At 35.2% G+C, this 18,141-nt stretch overlaps 1 protein-coding gene across 2 annotated transcripts; it reads left to right on the forward strand.

Moving 5' to 3' along the window:
- The first annotated feature begins 3,146 nt into the window (after nucleotides 1–3,146).
- Nucleotides 3,147–17,800, forward strand: cars1 (cysteinyl-tRNA synthetase 1). 2 transcript variants are annotated; one of them, XM_081354672.1, is made up of 23 exons: nucleotides 3,147–3,358; nucleotides 4,690–4,926; nucleotides 5,500–5,591; nucleotides 6,277–6,365; nucleotides 6,691–6,787; nucleotides 6,902–7,000; nucleotides 8,206–8,355; nucleotides 8,538–8,678; nucleotides 9,750–9,838; nucleotides 9,966–10,087; nucleotides 10,474–10,586; nucleotides 10,766–10,894; nucleotides 11,773–11,902; nucleotides 12,593–12,696; nucleotides 13,909–14,006; nucleotides 14,108–14,297; nucleotides 14,525–14,593; nucleotides 14,777–14,858; nucleotides 15,049–15,129; nucleotides 15,210–15,277; nucleotides 16,329–16,388; nucleotides 16,561–16,644; nucleotides 16,831–17,800. In XM_081354672.1, the coding sequence occupies exons 1-23, from the start codon at nucleotides 3,337–3,339 to the stop codon at nucleotides 16,957–16,959; spliced, it is 2,475 nt and encodes an 824-aa protein (XP_081210798.1). In that variant the 5' UTR covers nucleotides 3,147–3,336; the 3' UTR covers nucleotides 16,960–17,800. The 2 variants fall into 2 exon arrangements, with proteins under 2 accessions (XP_081210798.1, XP_081210799.1); XM_081354673.1 differs by lacking the exon at nucleotides 4,690–4,926 and having other exon boundaries at nucleotides 3,151–3,358.
- Nucleotides 17,801–18,141: the final 341 nt, after the last annotated feature.

Raw genomic sequence — 18,141 nt, forward strand, 5'->3', positions numbered from 1 at the left:
AGAAAGCTCCAAATTCAAAAATAATTTCACATTTCTTCTACATAAATGACCTATTTTAAATACACATTCATCTTTCCAGAGGTGAAGTACCCCTTTAACTTTGTGACTGCTTTCACATTCTCGCATACTATTGTCAACCATGGGGCGCAACTGCACATTTCCTGAGGGCAAGATCAGTGTATATTCAGAGTATATTCCCCTATATATTTTATCCCCTAACACTAACCCTCACAGAAAATTTTCTGCAAGTCAATGACAGCCACTGTAATTATTAAATTATATCTGGATGAGGTGATTTACTCACACATCCAGTTGTTTCTGATATCATGTTTGACTGCACACAGAAGATTAACAAAAGATGAGGCCAAAAGTCCAATAACTAGCTTGTGCTTGGAGTGATGCAAACTCATCAGGGGTTAAAAAAGTGACAAAGATGCAACTCCTCCTCCTCCTCCCTTCTTATTTATTTGTCTAAAAATTATTCATATTTTTTGTATATTTTTATATATCATGGGAACATTGCATTTAAAATTCACTTTAAAGATGTCTTTTTTTCTTTCATTTTTATTCATGGAGATAATTCATGGGAAATGTGCCATGCTTAAGAGGAAGATTTCTGCCATCTGGTGGAAAACAAACACTTTTAAAATGAAAATGACATTTTACCACTATAACCAGTAGATGGCTGCAGAGGATCACTCATTGTCACATTTGCCATTTCTACTCCCTAAAAGTTTTTTTTTTTTCGTGTTTTGCTTTTGGATTTATATTTAAGCACTTAAAAATCACTTTTTTTGTAAAAGTTCAGCACTGTTTTGTACTGAAGTATGAAGTAGAAACTCATCAGATCTACATGAATCACACAAAATAGCCTATTTTGAATTCCAAACAGCGATTTTCGGCAAAAGGTGACTAGTTTTCACCCCTGTTGAAAATCTCCTCATTTCCTATTGAATGTAAATTGACTGCCCATTTACAAACAAACCACAACCTTATTTTTTGAGCGACAGAGATATTTGGAAATGAACTGATATTTAATCACTCTGCCCTCACAGCCTTAATGACTTACAATAAAAAAAAATTATAGGTTAAACTTACCAATCTCTGTTTGTTCACTTGGACATTGCTGTTCTCATTTTAATGCATTGTTTTTAATTTCCCTTTGTGTTTTTCTGTTCTGCACCCCAGAACGTTTCCCTCTTCTGACTGTTCATTTTGGTCATGTGACTGTGTGATGTCGAAGGTTGAGTGGTTGATACTCACTTGATAATAAATACATTTTTGAACTAATTTAAAATGCAAAAAAAAAAAAGTTGAATAAAATATTTCCTTTCGATTTTTTTTTTTTTTTTTTTACAAATAAGCTTTAGGTTATTTACGTTTTATTAAAAAAGATTTTCACAGAACAATTTTGTCAAAATGGCCCTTGTGCAGAACCCCTGCATATAGCCTACTAGGCTACATACCACATATAGGCACCCCTGTGTCAACCTTTCCTTGACCCCGAATCCGAAGCATAAACGACACAACAGAACATCAACAACCACTAGCTTTTGATTTATGCATCTTGTTTTGATCTTACCTTTTAAGAAAATAAACCCCGTCGTTTAACTGAATGCCCTCTAATATTGCATATTGACATCAATCTAGTATTCAGCTGGGCTACTTTTAGATATATTGCATGATACTGTTAAGACGTCCTTCTAAAATGCTGATAATTGCAGTGCCCTGATGTCCTTTTGTATCTTTTGAAAGTCATGTTGTAAATAACAGATTACCGTTGCATGTATTACTGTCCGTCACTTTGATGAGTTGTATGGTCTTTTGACCAGAGTCACACAGGCCTGTCAGCACCTCGTCATTCCAGACAGTCACACTTGCGGTTGCATGCTGACAACTGCATGAAAGGCTTCAGCTGGTGATACGACATGAAAGAAAGTTATTTGCAGTTCTTGTAATGACTATATATTCGCATCGGGTACCGCAGATGACTTTCTTCTAAGCTAAGTGTGAATCCAGGAGGATCTGCCACAGCTGAACCACAATGAACTGGAATTATCAACCACTGTGATGCTGTGTTGTGTGATTTAAGTATTTCCTTGTAAATCGAATACTTGGACTATTTGGATATGCATTTTATGTATACACATGACGTGTTTCACAGCAGGATATTATGACCTCTCAACATGGCCAACGCAAATAAATGCGTGTGTGGACTAGCCTACGTGTGCGCTGTCACTCTCACAATGGCACATTCCATTGGCATTCTGAGAGGGGTGGGAGATCTGGAGTCTGTCTGGCGTTTATATAGGCCTACTGTCAATGGTCTGGAGTCACAAACCAAAGATAAGAGCTGTCTGACAGGGTCCTTGACCTATAACGAATACTGTGAAATCCCGCGTGTATAGCAACTTAGTAGGCTAGTTTAATTTCGCACAAAAACAAAGAATGAGAAAACAAACATTTTTAAAAAGGGGAAACACACACGTCACAAACAAGTAGGCCTATTCTCTTCCATACAAATTCACAAACTTAAGTGAAGAAGCTGCTGTTAATAATAATAATAATAATAATAATAAATATGTGACACTGGTGATTTATTTTAATGTTTTATTAATCTGGTCAGATAGGATCATATTTATTTGCTAGTAGGCTAATGTCGTAAGCAGACAGGTTACACGCTTATTCTATTAATTTATTTGTAATTTTATAAAACTTTCCCGTTTTAAAGGGATATTTCACCCAAAATGGAAATGCTGTCATGATTTACTCACCCTCCTGAGTTAATACTTGGATTCCCCCTAGCGGTCTGTGTTACAAAATTCCGGGAGGAAAAAATAAAAGAGAAAGAAAGAAAAGGAGAGGTGACAACAATCTAATCGAATAACTTAAGACAAAATGTAAATAAACTGAAAACTACACGGTCTTTAAACATGTTTGAGATCGTGTAGGCAGGCCTATACTATATTCACCCCAGCAATAAAACATTTAAATCGAATATGGCTAGATTAATGCTTACACTTAATATTTAAAATTTTGTTTATTTTTTTAATGTAAGCAATTATTTAAAATTACTTTAATTAGTAATACTGTTAAATATTTTGACATGAAACTTTTATTTTGAAACGGAAAGAGCTTTAATATTTGCCCGGAAGTAGTATGCTGTAATCGCATAATCGCCGTAGGAGAGCAAGAGCATCTGATCTGTATATTATAAATCACGCAACGAGAGCCGTGTAAATAATCTAGAGATTCGTAAACCAGCATTGATTTCGTTTATGTCCTGTGTTTCATTGTGTTTTCCGGACACGTTATTGTTGCATCAGATACAGGAAAATGGCAAGCACGGGAGATATAGGTAATATTTCTCTATTTACTTATTTCACTTTTCTTGCGATGTAACAGGCATGATGTATGCTACTGAACATTAATGCGTGCTCGTTCTGTTAGACCTGTTTAAAGTGATTCATTAATGTTGGTTCTATTCAAACCTGCAGCTGTTACAAGATTTGTCCCACTATTTATTCTACTATCTTACTGCTCTTAACATAAACATGTAATGTTATATGTGGCAACATCCCAGAGTCTCTCCTATTGCTGTTTCACTGTCTGTCATATTGTTTTATTAGCGCCGTGTCTGAATATTGCTTTGACAGCTAAGATGAAATCAGACAGCCGAAATAGTGGAACACATATATGACACATAAGGAGTGAAACAATTTCATATTTAACTAGAGGTGGGAGTCGAATGGAATTTACCTCTTCCGGTTCCTTGACGTTTAAGTTACATTAATTATTCTGTGATCGTGGGCATTTTTGTGAAAGAAATGCAGCCTGTTACAAAATAATGAGATCATTATCAGAGTTCATCAGATAAGAATCTTTTTTCAGAACATACACAGACACGCATGCAAATAAGTCCGATTTATTCATCCTCAACTGTTTCATAAGTGTTTTTAATTTAATAAAGAAAAGATTCATAATAATCTATATAACTGTTTTGCTCTTTCCCACGTTGCACTCATTCCGCAGAATTTTGTCATGTATTTTTTTTTCACAACAGTATCTTAATCAGTGTTATTGTAGCATTATTTATATACTATTATATTTGTGCTATTTTGAGTTAGCTTTTATTTCTTATGTTTTCACAGTTTATTTTTTGTTTAAGTTTTATTGATTTAGTTATGGGCTTTTGTCATTTTTATTATTATGATTTAAAAAATATCTATTTTTATTTCAGTTAAATTTTTGTAATTTTAGTACTTTAACTTAGTTATTTCATTTCAGTTAGTTGCCAAGGCAACATTTCTCATTTTCATTTAAGTTTTTCATCTATTTTTATTTTATTTTTTTTTACATTTTTTTAACTTTAGCTTTATTTCAATTAGCGAAAGGATTTTTAATAGTTTTACACTACTTTTAGCAATAACAAAAACAATTTTAATTTCAGTTAATTTCAAAACAATGTCATTGAAGTTACCTTCAATTATACAATTAATTGACATATTTATTTGTGAGTGTTATTGTCCAAAAGTGTGTGATCAGATTATTACAGTTTTATGTTTCAGAGGAGCGAGGTTAGAAAGGATTACATGTGTCATCACAGGCATTCTCTACGGGCCCCTTTCTCATTTCTAATGTCTGCTCCTCTATGTGTTTATGTGTGTCTATGCCCTTTTGTTTTCCCAGCCTTTGATTATGGCTTCTTACTGCGCATAAGTGAGGATGCTCGCAGGGTTGAGGCTCTGAATGAGTACTTGAGCAGTCGCAGTTACCTGGCTGGCTACGGGCCTTCGCAGGCGGATGCAGAAGCCTTTGCGCTTCTATGTGGGCCTCCACCTGAGCGGCATGTCCACGCCCTGCGCTGGTACAAACACATAGCCGCCCTGAAGCCCCAAACGAATGACCAGACCTCAGAATGCAGCAGTGAGTAGACAGAACTCCCCCTGTCATAGTCAGGGTGCATGAACGTAGGTCGTAGCTGAATTGTGAATTGTGCATTTTTTGTACTTCAAGTTAGTGGTTTCTGTGCTGAGGACATCTGCAGAATGTGTTGCATGAGTCTGAGGGTTTTTTGGTGTGTTAGTATACATAAGCTGAGGTGTTGACAGGAATCTGACAAGGAGTGTAGTCAAAACGAGACAAGTTTGTTCTGAACAGGACCGTAATGAGTTGAGGTGGCGACTCGTCCACATTGAGGTGTTTGTGGTTTTAAACAGCTTTTCCTCTATGTGCAATGTTCAGTTTGCACATTGTTTGTTTCATTTTCACTTTGTGAATGCGTCACCTTTTTCTACACGTGTTTTATGTTTTCTATGAGAAGAAAACCTCATCATATACTTTTGCAGCAGGTGTGCAACAACAGTTATTTCCCATAGTGCACCTGTTGTTTGCTGGATAGTTTTGGGATTGGTTACTATAAATGAATCTATAGCTCTGACTCATTTTTGTATTAAACAAAGTCATTTTGGTTAAAAAAAAGTGTCTCTTGTTTTTCAGCAAAGGGAAAGCGGGTGCAGCCACCATGGTCTCCCCCTCAAGGAACAGACATTTCAAAGTTGCGTCTTTACAACAGCCTCACACGGACCAAGGTATGAAAGATAAAACAACATGGCTTCAACTTTATACGATACTTTTCCCTTACTACAGCATAATATTACCATTCAATACATTTTTCAAAAGTTTGGGGTCAACAGTACATTTTTATTTAAGAAATGTATTTATTCAGCAAGGATGCACTAAAGTGATCAAAAGTGACAGTAAAGACATTTACAATGTTACGAAACGCTTCTGTTTTAAATAAACGCTGTTTTGATGAACTTTGTTCATCAAATAATCCTGAAAATATGTGTAACGTTTCCACAAAAAATATTGAGCAGCACAACTTTTTTTAACATTGCTAATAATAAGAAATGTTTCTTGAACACCAAATCAGCATATTACACTGAAGATTGGAGAAATGATGCTGAAAATCTAGCTTCGCCATCTCACCAGGAAGCCTTGGCGAGCATAAGAGACTTGTTTCAAAAACATTACAAAGATTTTACCCCAAACTTTTGAATGGTAGTGTACATGAAAATCTACAGAATTCATTGTTGTTTGCACTGCCAGTAATGAGTAATCAGTAAAGTTGCTGGTTGGCAAATTGGTATCTTTGCTGGTTGAAATTGAACAGATACAAATTCTTGTCCGTTCTGTTCTTTGTTGTTATTGCCAGAGGTGTATATTGGATGCTGACAATAATATGCCAGTATCATTCTGTTTTATGTCTTCTAGGAGGTGTTTGTACCACAGAAGGGCAACAGGGTTTTGTGGTACTGCTGCGGCCCAACGGTGTATGACGCGTCTCACATGGGCCATGCCAGGTGACATATTCCCCATCCATTCATAGATGTTTCTTTGTTTTCAGGGTCCCCCAGCTGTTCAAAACAGCCCAATAGACAGAACAACAGTCAATGAAAAGGCTGAAACAGACATTCAGCCATTCAATCTGAGCTAAGGATTTGTTAGTGTGTGCATGTGAGGCTGTCAACCAAATCAGAAAGCACTTTGAACTATTGTGTTTGAATATGGTTTGGTGAAGGACAGAGAGAAAACAGAAAGTTTTCCATCCAAGGCCCTTGCAGCATGTTTGATGTACAGTATCAGTTCTCTGTATTTCATGAGGATTCAGTGTCCTTCTTCTTTCAGGTCCTACATATCTTTTGACATACTTCGGAGAATACTGAAGAATTATTTCAAATATGACGTCTTCTACTGTATGAACATCACAGATATTGATGACAAAGTAAGAGCAGTGCTTACAGAGTCTTTATAACCTCTTTAACTCTTTTGGTCATATAAAATGAATGTCGCAATTTTCTCAATATATACGATCATCGGTGTGACTTCTTGGTTTCAGATCATCAAAAGAGCCCGACAGAACTACTTGCTGGAGCAGTACATAGAGAAGAAGCCCAGTGCCTCTCAGATCCTGCAGGATGTGTTAGCAGCCCGAACGGTGAGGGAAAAACTACATCACTCATACAGTGAAGTGAACGTAGTAGTGATCTACTCAGACTTGTGGGGTTCTTTTCTGTGAAACTTAAAAAGGTTTGTTTTTTCTGACCCTGAGAGAACCTAAAGTCCGAAGTCAACATGATATCAAAATGGACCATACTACTAATGAAATATTTAGGGTTTATTATAAATCTTTTAAAAAGTGCCCCCGCCCAAAAATATAAATGTTCCTTCTCCCTTGCAATGACATTTCTTCTCTGATTATTACAGCAACCTGTCACTACATGAAAAGTTCACAGTAAAAAAACCAACAACGATTCATCAGTCCAGTCCAGTCACAAAATCAAGTCCTGCCCTACAATTTTTTTTTCCCTTTTTCAAGAATACGTTTCACTCAATATAGAAGTCACAATAGAGAAGACGGTTACAACGATCATTTCATGCTGAATTTAAAATTGTCAGAAATACAGTTAAATTTGAATTATTTTCTGTAAATTAGCAGTTTTTAACCAGAAGGATTTAGCAAACTTCCAAGGGTGCCACACGATGACTTAAAATTATTATTTTTTAAATCTAACTTGATTAAAATGCTAAAATCACAAATAAACCAAGATTTGATTTTTTTTTTTATTGAAGAACACAATGAATCAGGATCTTGTTTAATCACAAAATGAATTGTGGTTAGTTATTTTTGATATATCAACATTCCTTGTTTCTGTTCATGTAAAGTTTGAGAACAAGCAGCATTGTTATAATTACAGCAGGAATACCAAAGGAAATATATTAGCCAATATATTTTGAAAATTGTGTTGAACAATGGGGGGCCTTCAAGTCAAAAAGGTTGAAATTTATTATGAATACAATTTTCTTCTAATAGTTCAGATCTGTCTCCAGTTATCACTAAACTCATTATCAGTCATTATTATCAGTGTGCGCTGCCTTATGGTGGCACAAACCTTCCAAGTGAACATTAACAAGGTAATAAAGATTTATACGTACTGCTGAAGTACTGGCAGAGCTGCTGTTAACTAATGAAAATAAATGATTTTGCTTAAGAGGTTTAAGCAGCTCTGAAGACAAAATAAAAGTATGACTACCTCAAACCCTCCAGACAGTTAGTTACTGGCCTTCCTACAAATGTTTGCATAGCTTTCATCTCGTTCTCCATCACTGTGCTTTAATGTAATTTGGTTTTATTGTGTTTAGCCTTTTAAAGCCAAGCTTGCTGAGACTACTGACCCAGATAAGAAGCAGATGCTGGAGAGGCTGGATGCAGCTGTGGACACTGCCCTGGGTCCCCTGCAGATGGCAGTGCAGAGCAACGCTGCGGGCCATTCACTCCAGGATCACGCACAGGTAGATGATTCGCACAGCGTTTTAAAAACACATATGTGACCTAGTTTGATTAGGGCCATGTCTGAGGCATTCTGTTCCATATCATTTGGCTGATGATATTCTGTGCCGCATCTGTCAAAATTGTATTTGTAATGTGATTCTTAAACCGACTTCTTCTTTTTTTTAATGGTTCTCATTTTTAGGTCTTATTGGAGGAGGCCAAGGATCTTTTGTCAGAATGGTTAGACTACCAATTTGGGAGCCAAGTGACAGAAAACTCAATCTTCTCTTTGTTGCCAAAGTACTGGGAGGGAGAGTACCATAAAGACATGGAAGCCCTCAATGTGAGTGAATTAGTACTGATGGGAAATTCAATAGCTTTAAAATGACCCAACTATGACTTACATTTATATAGTTCAAATGTTTGGGGTCAGTACGATTTTTTGGTAACGTAGTTACACGTAACTATGTGTAATTAATATAGTAATAACAGTAAATTATGCATAATTACAAGTAACTAACCCTAAACCAAACCCTAACCATAACTTTATAGTAAGTACATGTAGTTAATTAATATTTCTCAGTACTTATTTCAGTAAGTACAATGTAACTGTCACCTAAAAATAAAGTGTAACCGAGTTTTTTAATGTTTTTGAAAGCAGTGTCTTATGCTCACCAAGGCTGCATTTGTTTGCTAAAAATAGAGTAAATACAGTGATATTATTGAAATTTAAAATAACTATTTTCTGTTTTAATATATTTTAAAATGTAATTTATTCCTGTGATGCAAGTCTCCAGTCTTCAGTGTCATATGCTGATTTGCTGCTCAAGAAATATTTTTTATTATTATCATCAATAATATGACAGTTGTGCTGCTTAATATTTTTGTGGAAACCAAGACAAAATATATTGTGATGTTCATGCTGATGTGTTAAAACTAGCACGATTCACGATATATCGCTTAACATGTCGGTGTCGGCCGATACATGTTCATTTTTAATGTTATCGGCCTGATAAGAAAATTTGGCTGATATATTAAAGCCGATAAATAATGGATTATTTCCTTCAGCCGAGACACTTCAGATGCACACTGTTCGCCATGATGGTTTTGAACTGATTGAAATCACTTAAGAAAATACGGTTAAGTGCAACGTGCAGTGGAGGTCTGTCATAGAAGCTACATAAAATTATAATGTTCTCATTATAATTGTCTGCTTGGGACATGGCTTTTAATGGTGAGACTTTTGTTTTTGTAATCAGGCTCTCTCTTAAAATTATATAAAAATTTGGGTTTATATTTATTGGCCAATATATCGGTTATCGTTATCGGCCAACATTTTCATAGCGGTGCATCCCTAGTTATAACGTGTTAACTTTGAGCAGTGACAAAAGCCTGTGGTGTTTTTGATTGACAGGTCCTCCCTGCTGATGTCCTCACACGGGTCAGTGAGTACGTTCCGGAGATTGTGGCATTTGTCAAAAAGATTGTGGACAATGGTTATGGGTAAGACTAGAGATGTCTTCTTTCTAGATTGTTTGAGTATTTTGATATTTCATGATATGCTCCTTTTTAAAAAAAACAACACTTTCCTAGAATGTCTATGAATTCATTTTCTTTCTTTTCTTACAAGATATGAGTCAAATGGGTCAGTATATTTTGACACGGCAAAGTTTGATGCCTGCCCTGCTCATTCTTATGCCAAACTGGTACCAGAGGCTGTTGGAGATCAGAAGGCTCTTCAAGAGGGAGAAGGTACAGGAATAAATTGCAATACATCATTTCAACTGATTTACTCTTTATTTTTCTTTTGCAAATGGGTCTTTGAAAAGTACAATAAATGTATGCAGTTCAGCTGTCAATCGTTTCCATGGCAACTTGATGTGGAATGGCAATGCAATATTGCCATAAAGCAACTGCCTTGATGCTCACCGAAAGGGCAGAGTTATCAGATAATGCTTATAGCTCGAATCATAATATGAGCAGTGGATGCAATGAGCCAGAATCATCTATTGTATAACAGAGCATTAGGACCTAATGCAGTTGCTTGTACTCTGAATTCTTTTCATGAAAAGTGTTGGCTTCAGTGTTCACCTGGATCTTGAATGTTTTTTCTTTTTTTCTTTTTTTTTCTTTTGCAGGAGACTTGAGTATCTCAGCAGACAGACTCAGTGAAAAGAGGTCACAGAATGACTTTGCGCTGTGGAAGGCCTCCAAGCCTGGAGAACCATCTTGGGATTCCCCTTGGGGAAAGGTGAGTAAGTACACATCAGGCAAAAATGCATGTTACTTTTGTTAAGTTCAGAAAATGAATAGATGAGTATGATGATTTGGCAGCTTAGTAGGTTTAACATGGTACAACAAAGGTTTAAATGCATCACCCATGCTTTCAAGTTGGGCTGAACATTTACAATTCTGCTGGGGTCGTTACAGGGGAGACCTGGATGGCATATAGAGTGTTCCGCCATGGCTGGATCCATACTGGGAGAGTCTATGGATATCCACGGAGGAGGTTTTGACTTGCGTTTTCCTCATCATGACAATGAGTTGGCACAATCTGAGGTGAGAAAATTACAAGGTCCTTATATAAAGAATATGTCCAGTAGCCATTGCTGAAAAGCTATTATTAGAATCCAGTTCATTTATTCCATAAAGATTAATGCTTCATTCATGTCACTTTGGAATTACCATAATAGTCTTTGTCAGACTTTTAATTAAAGTCCCCCTGGGGTCAATAGTTTTATCCCTTAAAACTCACCTGATCACCAAAATGACATCTTTAAACCTTTTTTGCCTTAAAAAAGCTTGAATGTAACTCTAAACCCTTGCCTCATTTAGTATGCGTGGTTCTATTAATATGCAAATTAGCCCCACCTCCACTCACTCACACCAGCTCAGAGATCCACTCGTTGACGTGATTGGTTATAAGGTAGTTTGTGACGTCAGAGACACCAGCGATTTCAAACCGCATTTGGTTCACTGCATTTTTAAGGAGAAAATACTCAGCAATGGTGTTGACTTAGGAATTTGCACATGGTTTGTCTTAAAGCATATTAAAAACACCACATAGACATATAAATAACATTAAAAGCTTGATTTTCACCATAGGGGGACTTTAAAACATATTTCTGTTTGATGTATATGTTATTATAGTCAGTGTTAATAGTTGCTCTTTTTTTCTTATTTTACAAGAGCATATAGAGAGGAAATAATAAGGGGGTTATTAAATATTTTGCTGTCATCAACCACAAAGCTGCATACTTTTTTTTTTTTTTTTTTTTTTTTTGAGCACTGCCATGTTAACAAATTTTTTCTAGTAAAAAGTAAATCTGAAGACCGATAGTAAAGAACTTGATCCTGGTCCTGGATTCCTGTTTGTCACACCTTTAAAGTTGCAAACAGTATGTGTGGATTCAAGTTTCATTGTATATGTTTGATAGGCTTACTTTGAGAATGATCACTGGGTACGGTATTTCTTGCACACGGGTCACCTGACCATCGCTGGATGCAAGATGTCCAAATCTCTGAAGAACTTCATTACAATCAAAGATGCCCTGGCCAAACATACAGGTAATTATGTTACAATTAATGTTTATTAGAATCACTGTGTTATCTATTTAGACATCTGCATATGGGTCAAAGATTTTTTTGTGGTCTGAATTTATGGTTTCAAAAATGCGATTGAAATATTTTTAATTTGAATAATCCTCATGTTTTAATTTTTCAAATTAAAATTATTTTTGAGATTATTATAAAAAAAATAAAATAAAAAAAGATCATATGACAAGAAAAACATAAAAGTACCCCTTTAGACCTTCATGACTGTGTCAAGGTCATTATACAAGCCTCTTTGTATATATCACACATTTCGTCCTCTTAAATGAAATGGCAAGTTTTGTTCAGGTCAAGTAGAGTATGCAAAAGAATGATATTAATCTCATGAATTTTGACATTGGAAATGTGCTTTTTTGAAAATAATGATTAAGCAAACTCGCATATATTCAAGGTTCATGGAAATTATTTCTGCTTGATAGATACACCACTTGTCATTTTAAGGGTTATTAAAAAAAATGTTTTTGCAGAAAAACAAATTTTCAAAGATGTACTAAACCAACATTAATTAATGCAAAGATTAGAGACCTTGGCACACAGTTTTTTTCTTATCTCAAGAAATGTATCACCGAACTATGTAATTATCTGCAAACTACAATAAGATGTCAAAGTTTTGACATTGTGCATTTGTGCTCTGTTTCCTTTTAGCAAGGCAGCTTCGTTTGGCCTTTCTGATGCATACATGGAAAGACACGTTGGATTACTCCAACAACACAATGGAGTCAGCCATCCAATATGAGAAATTCATAAATGTAAGTGAGAAACCAAAAAGGAAGGGAAGGTGTGTGGGGCACCCAAATTTAATATTTGCCACTTATCAGCATACAGAATCCTCATAAATCCACAACAGGCTAATCTAGAATCCTTCATGAACCCAGAAGGTCGGAGAATAGCAGGTGTCCTTCAGGGCGCATTAATTCTGTCTTGCGCTTCTTTCTTTCTATCAATTACTCTGTCACCAAGGAATATAACATGGGCAGAGCTCCAAATTTGCCTGATACTCACACAGGCAGCTATTACCATGGGAAGTATGCAAAGGTTACTTATGACTGACCTACATGCTATATTTTCTTAGACCAGCCTCACCCGAACTTGAGGTGTGGATCTTAATGAGACACACCATGTTTTTCCTCTACCCCACTGCGCCAACATAGGCTGTACTTGAGTAAAAATGAAGATGGCTTATTAGAGGGTGATGCAATAAGAGTGCAATTCCCTCAACAGAGTTTGGCTTAAATAAAACTGGAGATGAATAGATATTCTGAGGTCCTAAATTAGAAGTAAAAGCTGTAAATATTCAAACAAAGTAAATTAAAAAGCTGAGGGTGTTGTTCGTGTCTGTACAGAGAGGAATGTTACACACTGTTTTATGAATGGTCTAGAAATAGCAATTTTTAAAAAAATAATTTATGCATGCAAGTTCTTTGCTACACTTGAAGTAATAGGACCTGGTGGGTTTTTTATTACTGTGGATTGTCTCGATATGTTAACTCTTAGTATGGTAAAATATTTTAAAACACTTAAACGAATGAAAGGAATATGATGGATTAAACACAAGCTCTATCAACAGAATCTGTGGCTTTTTGTTTATTACCACAGAAAATGCACTATTATTCAAAAGTTTGGGCTCAGTAAGATTTTGTTATATATTGTATTATATATATTTTAAAATACTTTTGTTCAGAAAGGACACAATAAATTGATCAAAAGTGACTTACAAAAACTTTGACCTGGTTACTTTTTTAATTAAATTTAGCAAGCAAATCTTTTGAATCCTGAAAAAAAAAATGGATCACAGTTTCCACAAAAAATATTAAGCAGCCAAACCATTTTCAGCTGTGATAATAATAAGAATAAATTACATTTTGAGAATTTAACGGTACGGTATATCAAATATCAGAACAGTATGGTGTAATTTAAACTAATCCCACAGTTCATTCAGTTCTTATTTTATGTTTTCACAGGAGTTCTTCTTAAACGTTAAAGATATTCTGAGGAGCCCGACAGACATCACTGGCCAATTTGAAAAATGGGAAGCTGAGGAGATTGAACTGAACAAAAGGTGATGCATACTTTCCTTACTTTTTAACATTGTCTTTGTCTTGAAAGTAAAGTGTTATCACTCATCATTATAGTCATTTGTGTGTATGTGTGTTTGCGTAGCTTCTATGAGAAGAAAACCTCAGTTCATGAGGCGTTGTGCGACAACATAGACACTCGTTCGGCTCTGGAAGAGATGCGGGCTCTCGTCGGTCAGAGTAACACCTACATGGCTGCCAGAAGGAGTGCAAAACTGCCGCCTAACCGCATGCTGCTGGAGAGCATTGCCCTGTACTTGACCAACATGCTTAAGGTAACATGTCAACAATTTTTTTTTTTTGTAAAACAGCTTGACTTTTGACATACTTGAAACCTGGATGCAACTGTTTCTGTATTCTCTGTAATCCTTACCCTATTTTCTACATTACACCTTAATGTCTAGTCCTTTCTTGAAATCTGCCTGAGCTGAGATGTCGGGACAGAACTGAAACTGTGAATGCACAGTGAAGTGCTTGCTAAAGCTGTTTTCTGCTTTGACAGACATTTGGAGCAATTGAGGGAACTGAGCCCATTGGCTTCCCTGTTGGAGGAAACGGTCAGAATGCTGATGTAAGCAACACCGCTCAGATCATGTTTGATTCATCAAAGGTTTTCTTTTTAATTAATGTTACAAAGCTAGACTTGTTAAGACATGTTATTAAAGATTCAATCTAATAATGCTTACTTGTGGATTGTAAAGATAATGACTAATCTGTCATTAAACTCGACTTAATCTTTTGGTTACTGTTTCAGTTGGAGAGCACAGTCATGCCCTATTTGTCAGTGCTGTCGGATTTCAGGGAAGACATCAGAAAAATCTCTAGAGAGAAGAAAGGTAAGGCTGTTTATTTATTTATTTATATTTTAGTGTGAATATCTGCTACAGTACAAAGTCATTTGGTTTGTTATAATCTTTTTTTTTTTTTTTATGGTTATTTTTGCAGCTATACCTCCAGCAGACATTTGCGTATTGTACTTTTTATGCAGAAAAGAGAATTCATTAGGAAAATTTGTTTGTGTTCCAGTGACAGAATTGCTGAAGCTCTGTGACCAATTGCGTGATGACACTTTACCTGAGCTGGGTGTCCGACTGGAGGATCGTGATGGTAAAGTAAAGAAATAGAGATTAGCTTAAACTCTGAATGTCATGGAAAATTACAAGGTTTTTTTTTTTTTCTCTTCAAAGGACTCCCCACATCGGTGAAGCTGGTGGACAAAGAAACTCTTCTGAAGGAAAGAGAAGAGAAGAAAAAGGTAATGACAGAATCCGTCTATATGGCCATGTACTATGATCTCTCTACTTGATATTTTCTGTTTCAGTGGTGTAGATTTTGTATCTCATTTTACATACAGTACTGCCAGTGATGTACTGTTTGTAGTACACCTTATTACAGTAAAAATAGCCATTAATCAGATCAAAGTTATCTCACCACCAGGGTAAGGTGGTGTGTTTTTTCTGTCAATGGAAAAAAGTTTCTTTCCATATCAAGCATCACAAAAGAAATGAATCAGATGCAAACCAGGTCATGAAAAATGTATTTAGGTCTTTCGAGCTTGTGAGTGTAAATGCTGGCCTTCTGAATGTATTATAAGGACTCAAGTTGCACAGGTTAATTGTTGTACCTTCTTTGAATTACTCCTTTGAATCTTGTATGCATGCTTACAGCTTTGGACACGTTCAGCTGATCCATCATGATCCACCTGAGATGGTCATTGATAAACAATAAACAGTGTTTCTAAAATAAAATGTGTATATATATATATATATATATATATATATATATATATATATATATATATATATATATATATATATATATATATATATATATATATATATATATATATATATAGACACACACACACACACAGATTTGCATATATATATATATATATATATATATATATATATATATATATATATATATATATATATATGCACTTTTTTGTGCATATATATATATATATATATACAGAGAGAGAGAGAGATGTGTGTGTGTAACTGTTTTACATATATTTCTATAATTTAATCCTGTGGTGTCAAAGATAATTATTCAGCCATTTTCAGTGTCACGTGATCCTTCTGCAATCATTATAATATGCTGATTTGGTGGTTAAGAAAAATTTGTTCTTATTATGATGTTGAAAACAGTTTTGCTGCTTTACACTTTTGTAGAAACCGTGATGTCCGTTTTTTAAAAGTTATATTAAAAGATGATATTACTTATTTTGTTAATTTGGTTCATTTATTTGACATGTTAATGTTACTGTCCTGCATAATACTTATATTGTTTTATGTTTCAAGATGGAAGATGAAAAGAAAAAGAAAAAAGAGGAGGCTGCCAGGAAAAAACAAGAACTAGAGGTGATTAGAGCGATTACAGAAACCACCTGAAACACTCCATAATTTAGTCACCTGTCATGTAGAAACATGTAGAAAGCCTCTCATGTCTATTGTTAAATATTTTTATATTTAAGAAAGTATGTTCCCATAGTCCTCCATTGTTTTTAATTTATTTGTATATTTTTTTGGATAGATGGCAAAGTTGGCAAAAATGAAGGTTAAACCCAATGAAATGTTCCGTTCAGAGACTGACAAGTACTCCAGCTTTGATGAAACGGTAATGCAAACCATTCAGTCTTCTTTTGTCTTAAGATACACTCTTTTATGTCACACTGCTGTATGTTGGATCTATTTCAAGGTGACTATTAGTCTATAGGGGATAGATGAGTCCTTATGAATTTTTAATCATTTGGTTACATCTATTCAGAAATGCTAATAGTATGTCTGTTCTTTGTATATACAGGGTTTCCCAACACATGATGGTGAGGGGAAGGAGCTCAGTAAGGGACTGACCAAAAAGCTTCGCAAGCTTTACGAGGCTCAGGAGAAGCTGTATAATGAATACCTTCAGTTGACTCAGAATGGGAGCTGAGAACATGAGGCACTGAGTCTGATGCAACCTGCGATCCGCCCATAGTGTCTGTTGTGAACTTGTCTTTTGTTTGTGAAAAGGCAGCAAAACTCAAAAGACCTCATCTGTGAGTTTTGACTCTAAACTTTGACAAGGTTTAGCAAATCCTTCTGGTCATGGTTGGAGGATTTTTGTTTTCCTGATGCTCTGCAAACATGACTTTGAGAGGTATTTTATGACTACGATATTAAGGGTGTATACCTAAAATTGTGTGCTTTTTGCACATGTAGAACAAAGATGCAAGTATATCAGAATTTTTCTAATGTGGGTTTGGTAGTTTATATGAAGTATGCAAGAACTATTTAGCTTGTTAATGTGGAAATGGATCAAACATTTAATGTTTTCATTATGGATTTATAAAAACTGGCTGATCAAGTAGGTGTTTTCTCTGAAACACGGTTTACAAATCAGCTAGTGATAAAAATGATTCATCCAGAATCAAAATATCTCTGATAATACAGGAATGAAGGGACTTCAGGTTTGTAGGTTTACCACAAATGAAAAAACAGACATACATAGGAGCACCAGTTATTGTTAGTATTTACATAGTCTTTATAGGAACATGAAATGCCAAAATAAAAAAAGGATATGCTTATCTGTCTCCAATAACTTATTTCTATATATATTTTCCATAAAGACTTTTTTTATTTAGTTTACAGTCATAAAATATATGCACAGAGCTGCATATACCAAACCTAGTGAACTTCTTACCTCGACAATGTTGTAGGCTGCTCAAAAGCCATTAAAAACATACATGCATTTATAATTATGAAACTATTAATCATTATAAAATTATGCACACAAAAATAAAATAGAAAAAAAAACGACAAAAATAAAAAGTGTGGGGTGTGTGTTGGGGGGGGGGATAATAATATACAATGTAATCAGAATAAGGGTAAATTCAGGTATAAAACATCAAATGCTGTCTATGCACAAGAAGCCTGTGATTAGTGAAATCGAATTTGTCAACGGATATGTTTAATGATCGTTATGTCCGATTCTTAATGAGCCGAGAATCGGCACTTGGAATGGGAACTTTAATACCCTAATAGCAGAAATGTTACGAATAAAAGGTGCTAGACATTTATTAAAACATGGAAAAAAACATTTGAGATGAAAATGAATTTTGGTATTGTTTATTGT

The sequence above is a fragment of the Scardinius erythrophthalmus genome (genome assembly GCF_964197995.2).
Source record: "Scardinius erythrophthalmus genome assembly, chromosome: 2".
NCBI lineage: Eukaryota > Metazoa > Chordata > Actinopteri > Cypriniformes > Leuciscidae > Scardinius > Scardinius erythrophthalmus.

Coding starts and splice junctions, on each gene's coding strand:
- cars1 (XM_081354672.1), top strand. CDS start 3,337: ATGGCAAGCACGGGAGATATAG. Junction 8,356..8,537: donor CACTCCAGGATCACGCACAG/GTAGATGATTCG, acceptor TCTCATTTTTAG/GTCTTATTGGAGGAGGCCAA. Junction 16,645..16,830: donor ACTCCAGCTTTGATGAAACG/GTAATGCAAACC, acceptor TTGTATATACAG/GGTTTCCCAACACATGATGG.